Source organism: Gobius niger, assembly GCF_951799975.1.
Source record: "Gobius niger genome assembly, chromosome: 9".
In the NCBI taxonomy this organism is placed as follows: domain Eukaryota; kingdom Metazoa; phylum Chordata; class Actinopteri; order Gobiiformes; family Gobiidae; genus Gobius; species Gobius niger.
Window position 1 is genome coordinate 21,318,808 of NC_136860.1, and position 22,822 is coordinate 21,341,629.

The window sequence follows — 22,822 nt, forward strand, 5'->3', positions numbered from 1 at the left end:
AAATCAAATGACTGAATGTGTACAATGTTGATTATAGGCTATGGACACGGAAAAGGAGACAAAGAGTTCACCACATATGAATATCCGTCATTGTACTTTAATGATCTTCAATGTACTTTAATGTACTTTGCTTGTTCTGAAAATCAAAGTTGCCCAAAATAACATGTAATGCTAACACCCACATGACCATCACAGTCACCAATAAACAACAAACAAAACACAGCAACAAGGAGCAAATCAGATCCAAGTCCACTAAACGCCATCTATGTCTTTAACGCAACCAGTCTCTCCACCAAAAGCTTTCTTCTGTGTTTGAGCCGACTGGCTTCCCTGATGGTCTGCCATTTTTGGAGATCTTCCTCACTGCAGGTGGAAGGCACAAGCGGGCCCTTCTGATTGGGCAAAACAGCTCGATTACACACCTCCAGCTTTCGAACCAACATGTCATCCGTTTCCGGGCGCATTTCTTTCTCGAGTTTGTTTGCTTTGTTGCGTTCTGTTTCCAGAGTCAAGGGACACGGGGGGCAGAGGAGTTTGGCTTTTAATTCAGGGGGCAGCGTCCAGGGTTCTGGGATAGGCATGGGGCTGTAGTTATCTGGGGCTCCGGATAGGGGGCGCTGATCGTGAGAGGTTTTTTCCTTACGGTAAACCACATCGTCTTCTTCGATGTCGGGGAAGATTTCCTCCTCCTCTGTGCTGTTGCGGTCGCATTTTTGAGTCACAATATTGAGCTGAGGTTCTGACGAGTAGCGTGGGTGCCTAATGGGTAATTTCATCATTGCCAAATCTGTGTTGGACTGAAAAGCGAGAGTCCTTCTGGCAAACATGTCGTCATTCTCCAAATCAGGGCTTAAACTGTCATAATCCAAATGGTCGGGGGGCTCCCTTGGATCTTTACGTCCATAGAGGGGCCATCTCTCGCATTTGACCAGCTTGGGGCCTGAGGCGGGGTCCACAGGGGCAAACTCATAAGTAGGTGGCTCTAACACAGGGGGCTGTATCATGGGGAGCTGTGGCGGTGGGGAGTTGGGTTCGATATAGGAACTGCAGGTTGTCCGAAAAGGAGAGAAGAGGACAGAGAGAGTAGTGATGAGTGCATGCTGGTGAACTGGATGACAGAGCAGGAAAATGAGAAAGAGACATGTAGCGGGAAACAATTTGATTCAAACAAGTTGATCAAATCTGGAAAATTCTCATCAAACAAAATACAGCTTATCACTAAATAGGAAGCAGCTTATTTCAGAGATCAGTGCAAGTAAAGCATGTTAAGGCATCTTCAGTAATCATTTCACATTAGTCCTTTAGAAAGCAGCAAGTTCAGCGGATATTAGTTTGACTTCTGTCGGCTGGGTTAGTGGTATGTTCCCTCAGTGTCACAGTCATGCAGCTGTATCGACCTTTTCCCCACAACAACGGTGGTGGTGCGAGCTGCAGAGGGCCTATCTGAGTGGGACAGGGAAGGACCAGAGGTAGAGCGCCCAGAGGAGAGCCACGGACTGATGTCGCAGTCAGAATCGTCCGAAGAGGAGCCTGATTTCTTGTAGCTACAGCCAGAAGACACCATAAACGGGACAGACGACAGACAAGGGATAGTGGAAAAGAAAAGGAGGAATGTATGAGAAAACGCACTACTTGTTACATTTTAAGGTGATGTAAATGGCATGCAGTGGTTCTATAGCTAGACACAGAATAGTACAGTAAGCTGATAAGGAGAAATGCATTGGCAGAACTGTAAATATTTCATGTGTACTTCAATCCCACATTCCTGACACACCTGAGGCCTTGCATCTTCTTGTACCAGGGTCTTCTCTGAGAACCCAGTTTGATTTTCTGAATGTGGACGTCCTCTTCAGGTGTCCAGAACTTCGGGAGGAATTTGTCATGGGACAGAGTAGGAGGCTGAGGTTTAGTGCCCATCTTTCGAGCATATAGGTCGTCTTGGACAGGGTCAGCATGGCCCACTTCATCATCAGAGTCCTCTGAGTCGTAGTAGAGATCTCTGACCAGACTGTCGGGAGACTGCCGCAGGTCCACCCTTACTGAGTGCTGGGGAGAGCAGGTTTGTCCACAGGCATTGCCACCAGTGCTGCTGCTCAAAAGAGACAGCCAACCACAAATGTCACAGAAATATTTGCAAAAGCACAGCAAACCAACTCACACTCAACAATCTCTGCCAAAATAACTCATGTGAGATGATGCAAGAAGGAGCAAACCATTGCAAGCTGCAAAACCAAACTTTGAGGCAAATTTTGATTTGACAAGTTATGCTTTGTTTGGCTGAGCAAGCCTAGAAACCGAGGAGCACTGCAACTTAAAAAAAAAAAAAAAAATCCAAGAAAGAAACCAAGCAGACTGCTAAGTTAGACAGAGCATAGTAGTCAAAAAAAAACTGCAAATGGTTATCACTGATGTAAACCGAAACAAGCTCTGTCTCACGAGGCAAGCATGCCATATCCACACTGGAGCTGCTCTGACCTGAGGCAGGTCACACTCTGCTGTGGGACAAAGCCAGGATTCATATTGACTTTGGGCCATGGGCCCGTCCTAGCCTCAGCGGACCTGCTGCCTGCCAGGGGGCTGATGGGCATAGCGAAGTTTGTGGGGGTGGTAGGGGTGGGGCTGTGGAAGCGTCTGCTGGCCAGGTCATCCAGGACTAGGTCAGGGTCTGGCCGGTCCAGATCAGAGTCACTGCCACTGTCCTCAAAAGTCCACGGCTGCCCTGCTGCAGGCATCGAGGAGTCTGCACTACTGACATAACAGTCAGAGGAGAGCCTTGGTGCTCTGGAGTCAATGATAACAACACAAAACCAGCACACAACACAAATGACCGCACCACAGACAGCAGTGATGAGAAAGGATGAAACAAACAGCTGTATTATCAAATAGTAAAGAGCATATGATGCTGCATTTGCTGCATACGTGTTGGTTTGTATCTGTACCTGGCGAGAGGAATGTCCTCTTCTGTGTAGGGGCTGGTCAAGCTGCGTCGATTGTCCTCATTGCGCTCTGCTCGTTTTTTCCTCAGTGGAGCAGGCACGTAGCCAGAAGCCTTGTCTTTAGAGGGCAGAAACTGGTTAAACTGTGTGGCCGTCTTAGGCGAAAGCACAGCTGAACGGCGGTAGCTCAGGCTATCTTTGTCAGCCATCCTGAAGGCTGGCTCTGGCTCTGTGTCACTGCAAAATCCTGCAACATGAAAGAGAAAGGGCGTAAGAAACAAAAACAATGGCATTTATTGTGATATAGCAGCTAAATAAAGCAACATATTACTCAGAAAATCAAAGCAACAGAGAGCCTTTTTCATGTGTAAGCTCATAATATACTGTGCTATGGCTCATAGTCTACAGTTAGCAGGACGCAATACACTTTTATCCCCAGTTTTATTACAAAACAGAAGCACAAAACCTTTATTTTTACAGAATATTTCAGGGAAAACCACTAGATGGCATAAGGCATTTGTTTTCTCATATGGGAGTCAGATTTCTGGCTCAGATCTTGCCTCTTCACAAATATTTTAAGTTCAAGGCAAATGGACAGGAGGGAAATATTTTGAGAAGGATTTAACACTTTGTGGCCCCAAATCAAACAAGAGTTAGATCATTCGCAACGCAGGCAAAACGTAACTTCAGTCTTACACTGTTTTATCTTCTACATTTTCAGTAATTCTTAACATAATTGCAACCTGCCTTCACTGCTTCCTTTAATATCCGATGAAATGCTGTGTGGTCGGGATCCCAAGGAGTCTAAACTGTCCAGGGAGTCGTCTCTCCTGTGTCCCCCTCCTCCGCTTCGCAAATGATGGAGGTCTTCTTGCTCCGAGTACCAGCTGTCTCCAAAACCGCTGTCTCGCAAAACACTGTTGTCTTTTGGGTGACTGGATGACTCCTGTAGAGCCTTCACAGACAAATGCACAGACAGACACATTTACAAAAGACCTCCCAGGTTAAGTGGCCTCTTATTTGCAACAATATAATGAAAAACAGTATTTGTCAGTTTACAAAGGCGGTCCTGACTGTCAAACATGTAGTGCCACTATACACAATGCGTGCCTGTAATGACAGTGTTTAAAATTGGCATCGAGTGTAAACCTTTAAGTAAGTAAGCCTTGGAGACACATAGACAAGCTAAAACATGTTGGCGGTGACAAAATGGAGCGTTTTTCAGATCTCCAAATCCCTAAAATTACACCCGACAATGCAGCAAGAGCCCCAGTCTTATCCTTCATTAGTGGATGTGGACTAATGCCATCATCATATTGGTAAAATTACAGGAGCCACCGGGACAGCGCCCATAAATCTGCATGGGAGTGAAGTGTCAAATTCAACGGGGGTGTGCGTATGGAGACACAGCACACTATTTACACTGTTAGAGCAGGTACACTGTATGGGAGTGCAAACAAGATTAAAATAGTTGAGTCAAGGGATTAGGTCATTTATGACTTAACATAGCTTTGGTTTTAGAGGCCAACATTCGGAGGGACTTTGTAGTTAAGTCATCACTATGTGCACGTACCATCGAGAATAAGTACGTTTTCTCATTTCATATTTGAGCTTCTGATTGTAGTTTACCTTGTACAGTGCTGTGCCCAACAATCCCTCAAACGCTTTCAAATTTAAGTAAGGCCCATTATAGGCAGGGTCGCACTGAGCCCTTCTTCCCAGCCAGTAAATGGTAATCAGCACCTAGAGACAACACAGACCAAAGGAAGAAGAACATATTAAGAGTAAGACATATTTCAACAAGTGTCAAATAAATGCAACATGATATAGTTGTTGACAAGTGTGATCATGTAAATAAATCTAGGCATACAAGCCATTTCCTAATTTCATATTCAGTATTTCTTTACATACCAAGCTCTTGACTGGCTAAACTACTGTAAATATCAAGGCCAAGACAAAACAATAAATTGATTTTACTAGTTTCACAGTGAATTTCCTGTCAGATGGAAAACAGACCATGACATACATCTTGCAGTGTCTACTTGCCATTAACTAACATTACATTTTGGCAGTTTTGCAGCCTTTATGTCCATTTTGTATGAACTGATCGATTAATTAATTCATCTTTTTGATAAGGACACATTGAGGAATTTATAATGAAGAATTTAGATTTGTACTCACATTTTTCAGCCTCCTGTTGGTCTCCTCAGCTCTGTGAGGGAGAGAGCAGAAAACAGTGGTGAGTGTGAGAGAAAATGACAATAAAAGAACAGACAGAACAGAGGGCTGTGTGTTTGTGAAAGAGCTGGAAACTCAGAGCACAATCCTGACCACTGGCAACTGCTCGCTCCACTCACTCACTCACACACACACACACACATACACAAGCTCGAAAACAAATAAACATTAAGTGTGGGAATGCAACACAGCAATCATGGATAATTTACACCAAATTAAAACATTCTAGAAGTGTTGCTAATGACGTCGCTTCTGATTTTCTGATTGACAGGCAAATGGCAGTCGTTAATGGTTCATGGACAGTCATAGTGTAACAACTTTACGGTGTTATTATCTGTTTAAATGCATTAGGTCGTCTTGCAAAAGCTTTGAGTGTCTGTCTGATCATTAGGAGCATGTTTTTGACATATTTGTTTATGTTGAGAGGGTAAGGCAGTTGTTTTCGAGACGGAGCAAAATATAACCTTCAAAAACCTTTTCCATTAGTTTGGGACTCCTTGTGGCATGATCCGTTACAATAAATAAATCTACAAATTAAGGTACAAAAATACAAAATTAAAACCACATGATTTGAGTTTCATTCAATTGATTATGAGTTATAAGTTTCATTAATGACATGTGACAACATAATCCTCAGTCGGAGCTGCACTATATATCACTAAATTATTATTCTTATCATGCTTCACAGCTAGACGGTAGAAGGTCCCGATCCTCGGGCTGGACGGGGTATTTCTGTGTGGGGTTTGTATGTTCTTTGCGTGTCTGCGTAGGTTTCCTCCGGGTACTCCGGTTTCCCCTACCACTAAAAACATGTACAAGTCCAGGTTGAGTGTGCTTGAGGCTGTGAGTGCGGGACAACAAATAGAGATTAGCTGATGGCTACAAACTGGGGTGCTGTGTTTATATGCATGAAGCCAATGTGTGTTCGTTAGCATGCACTGTCCTGTCCTAATAAATATATAAAATATCCATGCACGTCAATCGAAGATAGAATAGAATATATAATATCAGGTCTTTGATCTGAGATTTATACACACACACATTAACACAGTCATAAACAAACACATTATTCAGTCTCTTGATTTTTCTTTATCCTGATTTATCTGTATCTGCCTAGGGACTACGGATGTAAATTAGCCCTGTATAATCCGGCATGTTTACGTCTGTTTTTGTTGTTTAAATGCAGATGTTCATTAATGTGCATTGTCCCTAACAAATAAATAAATAAATAAATAAATGTAGCAATTTAAAGCAATACTAAGTAATTTGTTTACCTTAATAAATCCCTTTTGTAGTCCCACTGGGAGTACAGTTTTGTTTAAACTTGAAAGCACAGTGAAAGGTTAGTAAAATATTGCAATATTCAAGATAGTTAAGGAATGTAATTTTTCTCTCATATTGTGCATTCCTGATGTTCATGTAGCAAATATTCAGTGGTGCATCTCAGCTTATGTCATATTTTGAGCGTGACCTTTGCACCCATCAGTCTGTAAATCACTTTTACCTGGCTTGTGTTTCCTGTTGAGAAACAAAACAAACCCACTCTCATCCCGTAAGACAACCATAACAGGAGCACCGTGTACCTGTCAAAGCGCTTGGTATTTAGAGAGGGCTGTAAACGTGATAAGAACGGTATAGGACTTTAGTACAACAGTGTCACTGAGAGAAATATGACCCTGTTCACATGGCCCTGATGCATGCTGCACATTCCTGCTATCATGCGGTAATACAAGAGCCACATATGTAACAACAGCTGCGTGCAATGTCACCAATGCAGCGGCTTAGGGGCTTGTTCCAACTGTAAGATGACAACACAGGAACTGATTTATGTCAGTGCAGTGCTGGGGCTGCAACAAACAAGAAAACAAGTGACGGCTAACATGGCAAATATTACAATAATAATCATGAAAGGCAATATTTGTAAGAAAGTAACTAATGAGTCACAAGTGAAGACTTCAGTTTTAACTGTAATTTGATTTGGACGCCATTATAAACTGATTTTGTCCGATTTATCAGAGAACAAAAGGAAAAAGCCAAGTTGTTATTTTTTACAAGGCATTAAAAGGCAGGTATCACATGTGCTAATAACACAATAATAATAAAATATACTTTTTTCCCCCTGCACTAATCCTATTCGTTGAATGCAGTATACAACACAGCTTTCCAAAAGACTCAGCACTTAATGATGGAAACTCCAATGGACATTTACCCACTTGGAATCTCCAAATTTATGGTCTCTATAAAAGAGGCGGGAAAAATATCTTGTGGGCTTGGAGCAGAAGATTATAGCAGTGGTAACTTTAAAAAGGGCCAAAGAATTACCACAGCCGCTCCCATAACGCTCATTTACTTTTGCTGCACCGGATGAATATGAGCGCAAATATAGGCTGCCTCCGGACTTGTGTACGTGAAATCAGCTGAGCTCCTTATGATTGTGTCATGACATGTCTGAGGGAAACTATCAAATCATCGCTCTATATCTTCAAAGCACATTTGGTATACAAAGAAGGACGTTGTTGCGCAAGTGACGACAACAGACAAACCATTTAAAGACCGAGCTCGCCCCGGCTTGGACAAATTATCCGTTTGCTCCCATCACATTGGCAAACGGTTTTCACCCATATAACCTCAACCTCACATTATCGTCTGCCACGAAAACAAACATCAACAATGCAACAGATAATAAACAGCATCTGCAGGCAGGAATTAGTACGCTTATATATAGTTGTATTATAGTGGCTTAAAAGTATTTTCAGAAGAGTCTGTACTAATCTTTGTGCTGCAGACTGGATCATCAAGAACAATTACTTGAGCACAGCCTGTAATAACGTTGTGCCAACTTTGTACAGTTGAGACAATGACATCAAACAGCAACAAACAAATGGCTTGAAATGAATGGGTGTGTTGCTGATGCATACCTGCTAAGTTATGATTACTTGCCTGGCTGCATTCCCCACACATGGGACATCCTTTAAGAGTATTCTCTCATTAACAAAAATGTAAGACGGAAACACACACGCCCAGGCGCCTCCAGATCCTTGTTTAGTTGTGTATGTGAAACACATCGGTCTGCCATTATTGTGTCATAGTATGAGAGACAGTGCAGTCTCTGTGGACACAGGGTGAGGCTGGTGCATCTCTCCCCAGCAGCAAAAAGAACGACTACTGTATCACTGTATCAAGGTTGAATGATCAATTGTAGGCGCATTGTATTGTATTGTTAAAACTGACCAAACTATAAGAACCTACCTCAAAACACATGTGGCTACAAGTAAAATCAATGAGTCTCTTCTCCAAAGATATGCAATGGATGGACTTTGAATTAGTTTCCACCGCAGCACTGATGACAATAATACATGGATCAAAATAATCTATAATTACTACAGCTATCTTGCATTATAATTACACAATAAGGTATGGTAAAAGAAACAGACACGCTTAGGTATACTGTATGTGGCACTTGTACAGGTGCCACTGATGTGTCAAATAGACTTTAGATTGTCCAGTTCCTGGGGATAAAATATTACATAACCATATTTTACAGCTATTGCTCTTTATCAATAAACCTCTATGATCCTTTGCATTACTCAAACAGCAGAAAGTCCAGGGGTGGGTGCACTTTCTCTTTAGCAGTTTGGACAGCACTCAACCTTTGTCAATAATTTGCTTAATCAAATGAGAGAGACTTTGAACCTCTCTCGGCAGGGGGCATGTTTCAGTAGGCAGAAGTTTGGCTAATTGCATCTAATCCACATTTAAAAAATTAATTATTCACAATGGGACCATAAAAGCTTTTAATTCTTTGATACAGGATTATTCACAGAGGGAGTAGACATGTAGGCTTATTAAATAAAAATTGCTTGATGGAATTTAAAGAATTACATTTGGTCGCTCACTATTGTTCATTGGAGCTCACCAAAGAATGACACACTGGACTGTGTAGCATACAAAAATACATATAATCAATGATATTTAATATTATTGGACTGTTTAAAGCTAATGGTTGGTGGCCAACCGCAGTTTTAGGCCTGAACTATGTTACAGTTTTGAGAATGGTTTTATGCTTTACGGTGTGTATCATCATTAGAAAAGTGTCAGCTTGTCCATATGGCACTGCAGTGGTCCAGAGGAAGTGACTTCAAATGTTAATGGCACAGTTTAAATGTCATGACTCATTTAGAGCTCTGTATTTCCTGGGCAGCTGCTCTGTGTCCTGTGCACTCAAAGTGTTTGGAGCTGATTCCGATTGTGCCAGGCACAGCAACGGTTTGTCATTCACTATGACTATTTAAAAATATAACTTATTTGACACTGATAAGAGCTTTATTCAATAAAGCTCTTATCAAAAAAGTTTATTGGATATGAAGTTTCACAACACAAGGAAGGAGAGTGATTTCAGATGTTGAAACCATCACTACAACAACTGCAAAGCTCAAAGGTCAGAATAGATGTCCAATAACCTTTTATGGCTATGCCGGCTATACAAGACAGAGACCGTATAGCACAACTCTAGCACTCATCTTTATAAATCAAATATTTCCTGAAAGTGCTTAGAAATCCAATTTTAGTGAATGTGTAGTCCTTCTTGTGATGGACCTAAAACTATGGAGTAGGTAAAAGTGAGAGTAAAAACCCTTGGTATTTCTGTTAAAGCTATACAGACAGCTTTCCTGCTTAGGTTCAGTTCTAGATCAGTCCCTTCTAACGGTTGGTTTGGATCTTGTTTAGTCTGGCTTCTCAGTATGTGTTTAGCTTTCAGGTAGTACTTCTTTTGTCAAAGCACTACTCCATGTTGAATATAGGGTATTGAAATGATCAGAAGAACAAATATCTGGGGCTTAAAAAAGCAGTATAAATTACAAATAAAATGTGAACATAAACACATATTGCTGCTGAAACTGCACTTACAGAAGAGCTGAGCACAGCACCTGTCGGACTGGGTTTAAGGGAGTGGAGCTTGGACACACACCAGGGGCAAAGACAGCTGATAGACAACTTTCTCTTGCTCTGTCTCTGTTGTACAGTTGAAACTCATTTGCCTAGCAAGCCTCAGCAGTGTAAACTACCCATTGGTCAATGACTGATCCAAGGTAAGTTACGGGTTTTCTTCCGGGTACGTCTCTGTTTCAAGCCATGTTTGAAATAATTCAAAAGAATCACACTGAACAAACTACAAATCCTTGAAAGAGTTAGGGGAAAGGTGAGGCGCAGACGCAAAGTTAAAAAACACGTCACTAATAAAAGCACTCCTAATATGAGAGCTGATCCCAAGCCAGCCAAAGAGACCTCTGTCAGGGGGGTCCCTAAAAATAGTGAGATGACCCCCTCTGACCGACCCGCTACAAACCAGCGGAGTAAAGTTACACTGTGTTATGGGGTTGCACAACTTGAATGCACAGGTAAAGAGCTAAAGCTTTCAATATGTCACAAGCAATTTAGTTACTCGTTTCAATCAAATTTGTTCACCTCTATTGCAACATGGATTGGGGGCAATATTGCACAAGAGGGACATAACTGATAGTGTATTATAAAAAAGACAATCTCTAAATTTATGACAGTGAATCAACTGTTTTGTGATGACTGTATCAAAGGGCAATAGAAGGAACAGAACACAAAGTGTCATGACAATAGATTTGTTTAAACTGGTTTCATGTTCCAGAGAATGAACATGTCTGCCAATGGATCCTTATAGAGGTGTGTTTGAAGCATATACGGTTTGTGCTTGTGGCAGAAAGGACGTTTTTAGATCATGTGAAAAACATGACAAAGAGTTCTATTGAAATAATCAAACAAAATCCCCCATTAAGTGGTGGTGAATAACTTGTATATTTGTCTCAAGTTATATTTTCAAAGATATTTGTATTACCTTTTCTGAGCACAGAGCATTTAACAGTGCCCTGGGCTTTACATGGTGTCACAAAGAAAGCTCACCTGTCTAAAACCAAACAGGTCATTCAACATACCACGTGTACTGTTCTGCCCATGCAGCCAACTACAAACTAAATAATAATAACTTCATCATGCTTGCTGAATCTTTAATTGTAGCACCCAGATTTTACTGAGCCTGTGTATTGATTCAAACCACGTTCCAGTCACAATAATGTGCAACATCCTGCAGTCATAGGTCGTGTGCCTCGGTGTGATAGTGTTTGTTGTTGTCTGATCATGAATAGAATTTGTCGCTCATAAACAGGTGCTTACAGACACACAAATCTTGAAATAGCCCTGACCTTTTCTTTTTACCTCATGGTCAGCTTTCCTCACATGGGAGAACATGTGTCTACTGTGTATATTGTCAATGTGGACATCATTGCACTTCTGTCCAATCAAGATTTCTTTTGTTCAAGTTTAAGTGAGGACACAGAGTCTACTGTGTGTTTAAATAAATGTGAGGATGTAATGTAATAAGCTTACTTGACAGTCACTCTTGTAGACAGATCCTGGAGATCACCGGGATGAAAGAGTTGTGCTTCTTTTAGTCCGAGCTTGCCACAGGCCCTGAGAAAGACGTTCAGATTGTCCTGTACACAAAACAGAACAAATGAGGGCTGCTGGTCTTAGGAGAAATGAAACAATAATCACTCTTCTTTCCCCTGACAGGAACACAACCTACAAGTGATTGCTTTCAAAGTTCATCTCGTCAGAGCACAGGGACAGATAGGGAGGAGCCGGTTGTGGCAAATAAAGAACTACCCAGTGCTGAACGCACACAAACACACATGTGGGTGGGTGTGGGGAGGGCTGAGGCTGACGGACAGCAGCAGGACTACCTGTGGGCGGGGCTAAGGTGGGGACAAAGTCAAAACCAGGAAGCAAAACATCGCAGCTCCCACCCAAAAGGCTGTGCGACGCATGCGGGAATGACGTCGGAGCACACCGCCTGCCTGCCTGTCTGCCTAGCGTGCTCTCTTTATTCTCACACCCTGAAACTGTCCCCTCCCTGCTGCCAAGCCCTTTACTCGAGAATACCTGTGGAATCTATGGTGTGGCGGAGTATTTTGGAGACATTTGGTTGCTATGAAACATGAGGTCTGGTGACAGAAGTGGAGAAATATTTCACCCGAAGAAACTCAAGAGGATGAAGGTGTGGAGGAACAACTTAACCTCCAATCAACCTGTCAATCATTCCATATCAAATGAATTCTATTGTGTACAGTTCAGCTGGACACAGCCATGAGTCACAATGCGAAACACATTCCTGAACAAATCTACCATGCAATGCACAGAGCCCGCTGAGTTATGACTTTTCAGCTGTAATCTCTTATTTGTAAACCTTCATTTCCCACTAGATTACGCTGCTCAAAAGTCTCTCATTTAATGACACATGGCTTAACGTAGGCTCCAATGATTAAGGGGTAAGCTAGCTCTGTATTTAAATCCCCTACATGCTTATTAGCAAATAGTACAGGGGTGACGACCTCTCAGTGCAGGTTCCCCGCGGCTAACAGCTTTTTGTGCCCATAAACAGAGCTTTGCACTTCCCTGGAGGTTATAGCGGCCCCCGGGAGGTCAAAGTTCAATCCCATTTTTGTTACAGGCATACTCTATATTCCCCACCAGTTCCCTTTCTCACAATAATCAACTTCTCAAAAACCGTGTTGCTGTTACGGTGGCACAAATAAACACGCAAAGGAGGCTCCATTCCGAAAAACACCCTTTACATTAATATTTTCAGTAAAAGATCATGACGTATGTATGGATTCGAAGCATGGATTCTTCACACATAACATAAAGAGATAATAATGTTATGCTTTCCTTCAATATAAGCTGGTAAAATATGCAGCTTCTAATCCTGTTAAACGGAGGACCCCAATTTACTTCAAGGCTTCAAGGAAAGAAAGGTGTCTCCATGGTCTAACAAGTTCATTTTACCACACGGCTGCACTGTGTGGCCACTCTATTTCAGTCACCATGTTCCAAACGGTACGTTACAATTACCCCTAAGTGACCCTGGCCTGTGTCTAGAACAGAAAGAAAAAAACATCCTTAAAATATCTTGCGACATGTTTCAAACCACAGAGAATGGATACTTGAGATAGACACAAACTAAATGAAGATACTGAAAGAAAAATGTTTCTTATTATTCGGTAAAATAAAATGAAAAAAAGCAGGAAACACAGGAGTTTTGCCGTAGCTGGCCTTGTGGAATTATTGAGTTCAGGGATTACATTTTAGCAATCTTGGAGCATTTAAGGAACAGGCCACCGTTTTTCCATACTGAGATATGTTCTTACCTGAGCTTGGACGAGTTGATGCATAACTGGCCAAAAATGTTGTTAATTTAGCCTCTCCTCTTCTTCTCTATGGGGCCAAACGGGGTGAAGTTAGAAGCGACCAAGCTCTTCCCCTCTTCCAATAGGGGTGCTATATTGTAAGGCGTAATAACACCTTAGGATGGCATTTCGACGGCAGATAATTCTATAGTAGTGAAGATGTTACTGCGCTTTACAATATAGTACCACTTTTTATCCACTTAGAAAATGTTTAATTTTATGTAGCTACTCATGTAACCGTATTCAAATAGGGGAAACGTGGAAGAGCTTGGTCGCTTATAACTTCTAGCCTGGCATCCAGACTAATCTCCGATGTTTATTAATTAATTAACAGGAGACTAGTCTGGCGACCCTGTCGTAGAAAAGCTACTGTTTGAGACGGGACTAATGTGGGACAACCGAAGCGCAAAGCAGCCAATGAGAACATAGCGAATGTGACGACAGAAACAGCGACAAGAAAGTTGTAGTCATTCGGACATTAACAATGGCGCTCCTGCCACACGGAGTTCAGTAAATGACTTCTGTCGTTTATGTCAGAAAAACTTAAGAATACAAGCATACCGGAGCATTACGTGAAGTGGTTGCTTGTGTTGAAAAACTACAAAACAAAGGTGCAACAACGTGACGCCCGTTCAGGGAGCTGCTCTGATTGGTCGGTAGGCTCCATATCGCTGCGTCACTTCCTTTGAAAGCGTGCAATGGAGTGTTGCCAGACCCTCTTCTGTAAAGAAGCGGAGTCTGGTTGGCGAGACTATATAACTTCACCCCCGTTTGGCCCCATAGAGGAAAGGAGGAGAGGCTAAATGCTAACAACATCCTTGGTCTTTTTGCGTGACTGTGTGGAAAAACGGTGGCCTGTTCCTTAAACATTTGAGAGAAGAGTGAAATATGCATGAACTACAAGAAATACAATATGAGAATGAGATGCATTTCTAAACACATTTATAGCGCTCTAAACAACACGTTTAGCAGATTCTATACATAAGTGTCCATAGAGACACAATCGTTTGCTGTTTGCAGAGGATATTGTACAATTAATTGTGCAGCCCTACAATAAAGTGAAAAAGGATTCTAAGAACTACAACTAATGCTGACAGTAATTCACAGAAAATGCTCATTTAATAAGTCAGATCCAGTGATAACTTGCTGTAAAAAATAAAATAAAATAAAGTTATTCAGGTTTAACAGCCCTGGAGCTATGAAAATGTTGATCTTCTCTTGCTGCTCACTCGAAGTTGGTGTTTGTGGGAACAGGCAGAACCGTGTCGATTACAGTGTTTTTAAAGTGTAGTCTGGCTGGGGCTTGTCTGGCCTCAAATCAGTGCTGATGTTGATGAATCTAACCTGATCCCACACAATTACATGTCACTGGGCAGAGGAGCCCACATGGGAAACATTGCTGCGGACACAGGAGTGCTGCCAGTGTTGCAAAATATTACACAAAAATGGCCACTTCAACCACTTCTTATGTATTCAGCTGGGACTTGAGTCTGACTTGGACAATAAACAACAGATTTTGAGAAACATGATATGTGAATTCTGGAAACAATTTCCAAAGCGTGTGTGTGTCTAATTAAACAAAAAAATAATCAAACAAATTAAACTATTCTAAAAGTAGTCATTGAGCACTGTTAAAAGTCCCCTTAATCAGACTTCCATCACAAACACCTCAGACTCTTTGTATATTTCTCCCGCATGCCCTTTTCAAACTATTTAAAACTCTAAAGGCATTTTCCCACTCAAAAATGTGCAAGCCGGCTCCAGATCTGATGCAAAGGTTATTTCACAGTTTGAGCCGGGGCCTTGCTTAAAGACATGCCATGCCACTATTTATAGAGAACAGAGATAAAAGACCATGCAATGTTAACGAGCCTACCTGATTACTTTAGGAGGAAGATTATGCTCGCAGCGGGGAGACTGTTTGTTTTGAGTATACTTTTCTCTGTGTGGTTGGCAGGAACTGATAGCTGAGGGCAAACCGGGAGCTTTCACATTTGCTGAAGAATTCGTGATGGAGAAGTTTAAGGTCTGGGAAGTTAGTTACACACTAGTGCCACTGATGTAAGAGATACTTGAGCTCATTATCTCCACAGGTGCTCCAGACAGCCATGTTAGTCATCCCACCAAAAGAGGAGATTTGTTTTTGTTGTTTACATCCGTCAATGCGCCAAAGCGTCTCTAGACTGCTCAAACATTCTTCTTGCAAAAGGATTGTGGTTTACTGAGGTTTTGTAAAACTAACTTTGGAAATCTTAGCATTGGCATTTTATGCAGGGTTTCCCACAGCGCGTTCCTGTTTAGGCGGCCTAAATAACACTGGGCTACTATATTGCATTTATTATTGGTGGCTCAACAGACAGCACCTTAACTAACAAAGAGTAAAACTACCTGGCACTATTTAGGACTTGCTTGGAGGCAGGCGCTGATATTTTGGTACCACATATTTAGATCAGAGAGTCCTTTGTTTACTGGGAACTGGTTTTAGCCTTAGGATCTGGCAACTCAAAGTGTAGGACACTCTGATTGGATAATCAGCTCATGAAACTTTTTTCTTTTTTTGGCCTTAAAAAATACATAATCACCTCATCACATCAGCAGGTGGAAACTAGAAAGCTCTTAAAAAGGTGCTGTCAGAATATAAAGGAATAATTTATTACTCCTCCTACAAACCACGATTTCGAACAGCTGTGCTCAATGATACCCACTCTGAGTGATGGGTCAACCCCTTCTTCCACTGGTCACTCCTAAAACACAAGCTAAGCAACTGAGGATTCAATGTTTTGTTTAGATGCTGAGAATATAGAACAGCCATTAATAATACTTATTCAACTACTAATACTACGACTGCATGAATGAATGAACCGATGTTGTATTGCACATAGCTATTCCTTTACATGCTACCAGGTCAATATCACTAACAAATGTATTATGTCACTACAACATTTTCCAAGAATGTATTTACGATGACTTCAAACCTCAAAGTGTCATATTTTGGGAGCACTCTCATGTGGTGAGTGGCCTTTCAAGTTGCTCTATGTGCAGTGAACCTATTAGAGGGGATGGATATAAGCAGTGACAAGAGGCAGAGGAGAAGACCTTCATGTCACTGGGAGTTCAACCACAGAGTCAGCTGCAATCAGTTCAACTACAGCACAGCTCCTCATCGACTAACCAGTACCAAAGCCTAAGATTTAAGGTTCTGTAGTAAATTATCTGCAAATATACTCAATACATTTTACAAAAGTGCTAGTATTTTATTTCATTTTTGTTAAAATGAACAGTTCTGGCTTTTTTTAGCTACTGTGACCAAGCAATTTCCCTTGTGGATCAACAAGGTTTGCCTAAATGTGATAGTACAAGTTTAAAATGACACGCTGCAAACCTTTTACACAGGGTGAAAAATATGACGACAACTACAACCAATCTGAACAAGTATTATTGGTATTGGTTTCTATTATGATGATGATACAACAGTACTACCATACAATTGCTATGAGTAATTCAACATTACTTATTCTCTTGAAACCACTTTTGACCAATTACCAATTGCCTTTGGGGCAAAACTATTCCCACGAGATGGAAACAGTTAGGAAACATCAACACACTGTGGGGTGTCATTTACCAAGCGTTTGCTCATGTGCAAAAGTGGATCTGCAGCAGAGTCATGTATACATTTTATACTCACGCAGCATTGTCTTTTTTACATGTCAGATTTGAGGTCCTGACACTGTAAAAAGGTTAAGGTTAAGGTGTTTTATTTGTCATTGTACAACAACTGTACAACGGAATTTGTAGAGGCAACATCAAATATTAAGTGCAACGTGCCAAGAAAATACTAGCATATTTTATTTTTCAGCTTCCCCTCCTAAATAACCCTGTGTATTTTTCCCCCACATAATTTAGATAAGATACATTTTCAGTTTCATTTAATTTATCCACAACACTGTATAAAAAATACAGCTGTTCAGAATATGATTTGTTAAGGTAGAAAATATACACATTTACAGAATGTGCTCCAAACCAGTGCCACAGAAAAGGCTGTGGATGGGATGAATATAAAGTCCAGTGTACAAATTTAAAAACAGTATACAGCAGAGCTTACCAGTCCAGCTATAGGTGTCGGCAGCCTGTTAACCCGCTTGATGGTCCCAGGTTTGACGTTGTTGATCACCCTGTAAAAAAGAAGAGTGCAAGTAAAAACTGCTAGCCATTTGTGAGTCTTGTTTCACTGTTGAAGACTGAACAAAATAAAGACTTACAATGTGCGTGTTGTGTATTTAGGACTTTGTTTAATGGTGGCCACCTGGCTTCAGTTTAGTAAATGGCCAGTTCTGCACCACCGTGTAAACACGCGTTGTCTCCTACACTTTCCCACTGAAACCAACCTCAAATCAGACTGAAATTTGGTTACGAAGGACCGATAGATTTTGATTGGTTATTGTGATATCGATGATAAGATAAGTGACAGAGAAGTATTCAAAGTATGTAGTATGCAATTCATCCAATTCTAATCAAATCATGATTAAATCAATCTCAAGGATCAGCAGCCAATCCTGTGGCCGCTACAGCTCATTATTTGAAGTGGACTGGATTTGGAGGAATAAAGCGGGAACCATTATCTGTAAAATGCTACTGGAGTGAAAAGCATTGTTATTGTTATACATTTTCTGAAAATATCTGTTATACTAGAGAGACATAATTCTCTGTGTTTAATATTAAGAAATACAATCTAAACAAAGATTTGGACCAATATGACGTCAGTATTACTATTTCATGACTAATGCCTAAAAACAAAACTATTACCTCTTAAAATGACCTGTCCCTAAAACAATTGTCATGCATTGCTGTAAATTAGTATTTTTGAGCTTTGAGTGCTTTCTCTGCAGACAGACTGGGTGTGATAGGACAGGGTTTTACTCATTGAGCACAGAAACAATAGAGAGCCGCTGTGATTGTATCAAACACCATATGCAGCAGCCTAAGTAGGATGTAATCATATGTGCAGCCCCCCTCTAAGCATTCCTTTACAAGCTCTTTAGTGATAACAACAAAACAATGGCAAAAGTCCTAGGTGAAAGCGATTTAATCTCCGCCTTCCTCTTCCTCACACGCTGACAAAACAAGGACAGCTATTTGAGTCAAATGTGTCTGTGTTGTTCACAGAGGGAGCAAACAGTGGAGTCAGGTTCAAATCAGCAGATTGGGACACTTTGAACCAGTGCCAGACGAGGTTGGAAGATTCTGCATGGGCTGCTGCTAATTACAGTTTCCTGCTGATTCAAAGCAAATCACCTTGCCATCTCCATCCTCCACATAAACATGCACAAGTGTGGCAATGCAAATATCACAACATACAAACACTTAAAACAGCCCATCAACTCAAAAAAGACAAGTGACTATACAAGCCAATGAGAAAATGAAGTGCCCAGTCTGTGCAATGTGGTTGAACTGGGAGGATTTCCATTGGCTACATTGCTTTTCATAGCACTCATAAAACCGAGATGGCACTCTGCCCCATCCACAAATCTGTAACATCTGTCATCCAGGCATTACAAGTCATCTTGAAATAGATTACACTATAGCTTCAAACAAAAGCAGACAGCATGCGACTGACAGTGGAAAGATCTCAATGGTATTACAAGGAGACATGGGACAACAAGAAGACAGCATGGAAAATATCAGAAAAGTTAAGTCTGCTCCTGTACTTACTCACACAGCAGCACACCATTCTCAAGCGCTGATCGGAAGTCTTTGCTCCCAAATCTTTTCTTGGTTACTGCCTGGGAAAAACAGAATAAAAAATAGTAAGCACAAGTTGCATGTACGGCTGGATGAGGAGAGAGGGTGGGAGCGTCAGTGTTTCTGTGTGTGCTCATGGGGTGGAGAGCTGGGAAAAGAAAGGTAGGATGTTGAGAACAGTTGGAGGGGAAGTCAGAGGTATTTCCTTCTTAAGTCTTACAGTGTCTCTGGGTCATGGTTGAGGGATTGTTCTGCAGGTATTCCATAAGAGTGTGAAGCAGCAAAGGTCTCCAGTTTGAGCTAAAAGTTTCTGGTAAATGGCAGAACCGCCCTGTAGCCGGGGGAGCTCCGAAGCCACAAGGCTCTGGGAGCATCTGGATGACTGGAGGAGCAACAGCACTGGGTTATAGCCTCATGCCTTTCCCATGATCTCAAACCACCAGTCGAGAAACACCAAGACTCATTATGCGAACAAGGAGAGGGCTGCAGATCTAGTGCTGAATAACAAAAAGTGGGTCCGGGAAGTATTCTTTCCTCTTTTGTTCCATTATTACAATGTTAACATATATATTTTTGTATTCTTAGCTAATCTACCCTCAAGCATACAGAGCAATGAATATGATTCACCACAAACCTTGACTTCTATGAATTTTCAAAAACAGTGCATGTATATCTGAGAGTGGACCTGCAGGTGGCGGGTCTGAATGCTCATATGTCTGAATGTCAAACAATCAAATTTAACTTTTCCTACATTTTAAATTATAATTTTTTGCTTTTTAAACTTCAGGGTAGTCAGTGCATATTTTTTTTACCAATAGAAAAAACAACAACATATATTTTAGTTCAGAATTAGCTCTGATCAGACATAGGCTTTAAACCAAATGCCCATGCCAATTGCACTTTTATCTGATCTGAATCAAAAATATACTCCCGTGTCACCTATTTGTTATTGAAAATGACAGTTTCTGAAGACATTTTAATGTTGTTTGCAATCTGAACCCACTTTAGTACCTTCATAATTGCACATGCACAATACTACAAAGGCTAAAGGACAGCTGGCTCTGGTTGCACGCACTCACTGTAGCACCAAAACGAGTCGAACAAGTCACACCATCCCTTTGGGTCAGACGTGCCCTGTTCCAGAGCTTTTGTCCTGTTGCTTTTAGGGATAGAGTTCAAAAGAATAGACCTTTTTATCATACTTGAGTTAAGGCTGTAATTAGGAGTATCAGACAAAGTGATGTGGCACACAGCTCAGGTAATTTTGGGGACATTCGCAGTAAGTGGAGAAGAAAATACTTGAGATTCAAAGTGAACTCCGACCACAATTTGAGAATTTTGACATCCTGGGGGGGGGTCTATGCTCACAACTCACAAATACACACTCTGTCAGGAAATTCTTGCTTTATCTTTGCAAAATATACCAAGACAATTCTATTTCTGCAGTGGCAATAATACATTCCCAACCACCAGGCAGTGAAAACAAACCACAGACAAAGATATGCATGCGAAGGCTCACTGATACAGAGCAAACAAACTTGACAGTACCAACAGTCAGGCGCTGCAGCTGGCATAAGAAATCCTGACCCCTACTGTTTAAAGTTAGTGGGGCAACAGCAGAAATCCACATGAATAGAACAGTGCGTGCACTACAAGGCAAAAGCATGGGTTTAGGGGAGAGAAGGAAGCTGTGTCAAATTGTCAATACACATAATGTACTTCTATAGTTTGTTTACATTATTCTGCGGCTCTAAATGGGTCAAGCAGTTTGAGCTTTTGGGTTACCATCTTCCAAAGGCTGATTAATAAATGGTCACCTTGCAAAAATGATTGAATAGCTGCAAAACAACAGTCCTCCTTTTCAGAACATGTTTGCAGAGGTCTGAGCAAACACAATAAGACACAATTATACATTGTATCATTTTTGCAGTGTTTGCGCTTTGACTGGGACCATTACAGTTATGACTTCCACAACTGACCAGAAATCTTAGTGCTGAACTTGAAAGGCAACATTTTTTTCTTAATATGCCAATATGAGTGGTATTTATCTGATTATGAAGGAATGATCTTTGTGCTAAAGTATGCAGGGTGGGTCCAGCAGCCTGTAAGTGAAGAATATTTTCCCTCTTCTCTCGTCATTATTAGAGGCTTTAACTTCCAATCCACTGTGCCCTCTCTCTCCAACGGAACCCGTCATGTGGAATAATAGCTCTAATCTGCTACAACACACTGTAACTCCGGTTTAACAAGGCGATTTGAGACAAGGACACAGGTTTTCAACAACAGCTTGCCTTCCTGCAAACACACCCTTCACTCCACTCAAGAATGTCCTCTCGAATAGGAAGTCCACTTTGTGATAGCTTAAGCTTGTGCTCTCATTGAAACAATACTAACATGTACACTTTGGGGCCATGAGTAAATGAAATCAGTAAATGACACAGCGGCGATTTAAGTTATAATTCTTCAAGACAAATATAATGAATTTGAAACTAAGTGAAGTTACTGTTACTTTTTTCATCACCTCATTCTGGCCGAGTCATTCTATTCTGAACAATAGTCATAGCAGGTTTTATTTTGCATTTACATTAACATGATCACTGGTGTACAATCTAAATCTCATAAAATGTTCATCTAGAAAATCGCCTTGAAACGGCACCTCTGCGTCCGTGACCAAAGTTATTGTTTATTCATGCAGTGCATCGAGGCAAATCAGTATTCAAGGTTTGTGCGGATGCAACTCCCCTCTAATTGTTCCAACAATTCTTTGTTCCATCTTCACAGGGGTATGGGTCATCAGAGTGCATATGGGACATTGTCCAAGTAATTTATGAATCTAGCTCTGTAAAAAAGCACTGCACAGAAGCCACTGGTGCTGACACCAGTGACATATCACTATAATAGAACAAGATCAACATGTAACAACAGATAAAAGGCAGCGTGAGATCCGGCTTCACGTGAGTACATTTGAATGCAGTGGACCTCCTTTCTCTAATTACTGCCAGCCCTAACAGTGAAAGAACCAGAATAGTGCCTACAAAGAGGAGACTAATGATCAGCTCAGCAACACAGTGGCATAGGTCACAAAGGGCAACTCATATGGGCCTATGGACAGACAAATCCTGAAAACATGACTGTTTTCTATCACTATGTATGGGGTCTATGAGCGTAAGTTGTAGTACTGTATTATGCAATCATAAAACATCTTAATAATCAACATTTAAGACAAAGCATATACCAAAACAGTCTAAACACATCTATTTATGACCTTTGAGTTGCTCAAACACTGCCACTTGTTTCTAACTGTTACTATCATCACCATTAAAGCCTTACTATTTAGCTGACAAGGACCCCCATTATTCTGCTGGTGCACTGTGGCTGTACGACACAGTGGCCTGGGCTGACAGCAGGCCAAGTCTTAAAGGGTCTGCTCTTCTTACAGCCATGGCAGCTAATGCAAGAATGTGTCCATGTGACAGACTCCAGACCATTTAGTCTAGTTTTTTAACAACCACCAACCTGGCTGCGCACACATGCCTCTGTTTAAAGTGCTATAAAGCCAGGCAGCTTGTTAATCATTCAGTGGCACTGACCAGCAGCCATAACACTTTCTCTTTGAAGGAACAGTGTTAACCTCAT

The 22,822-nt window shown here is 41.2% G+C and overlaps 1 protein-coding gene across 1 annotated transcript in view; it reads right to left on the reverse strand.

Annotated features, from left to right (window-relative positions):
* The window catches only part of lmo7a (LIM domain 7a), a 42,465-nt gene that overhangs the window by 18,346 nt on the left and 1,297 nt on the right, over positions 1–22,822 (reverse strand). Inside the window, exons 2-8 of the mRNA XM_079562446.1 lie at positions 19,157–19,227; positions 17,550–17,619; positions 11,589–11,695; positions 5,118–5,148; positions 4,566–4,679; positions 3,684–3,891; positions 2,940–3,183 (exon numbers count right to left, since the gene is read on the reverse strand). Of these exons, the coding sequence (XP_079418572.1) occupies positions 2,940–3,183; positions 3,684–3,891; positions 4,566–4,679; positions 5,118–5,148; positions 11,589–11,695; positions 17,550–17,619; positions 19,157–19,227 (845 nt within the window). The remainder of the gene's footprint in view (positions 1–2,939; positions 3,184–3,683; positions 3,892–4,565; positions 4,680–5,117; positions 5,149–11,588; positions 11,696–17,549; positions 17,620–19,156; positions 19,228–22,822) is intronic.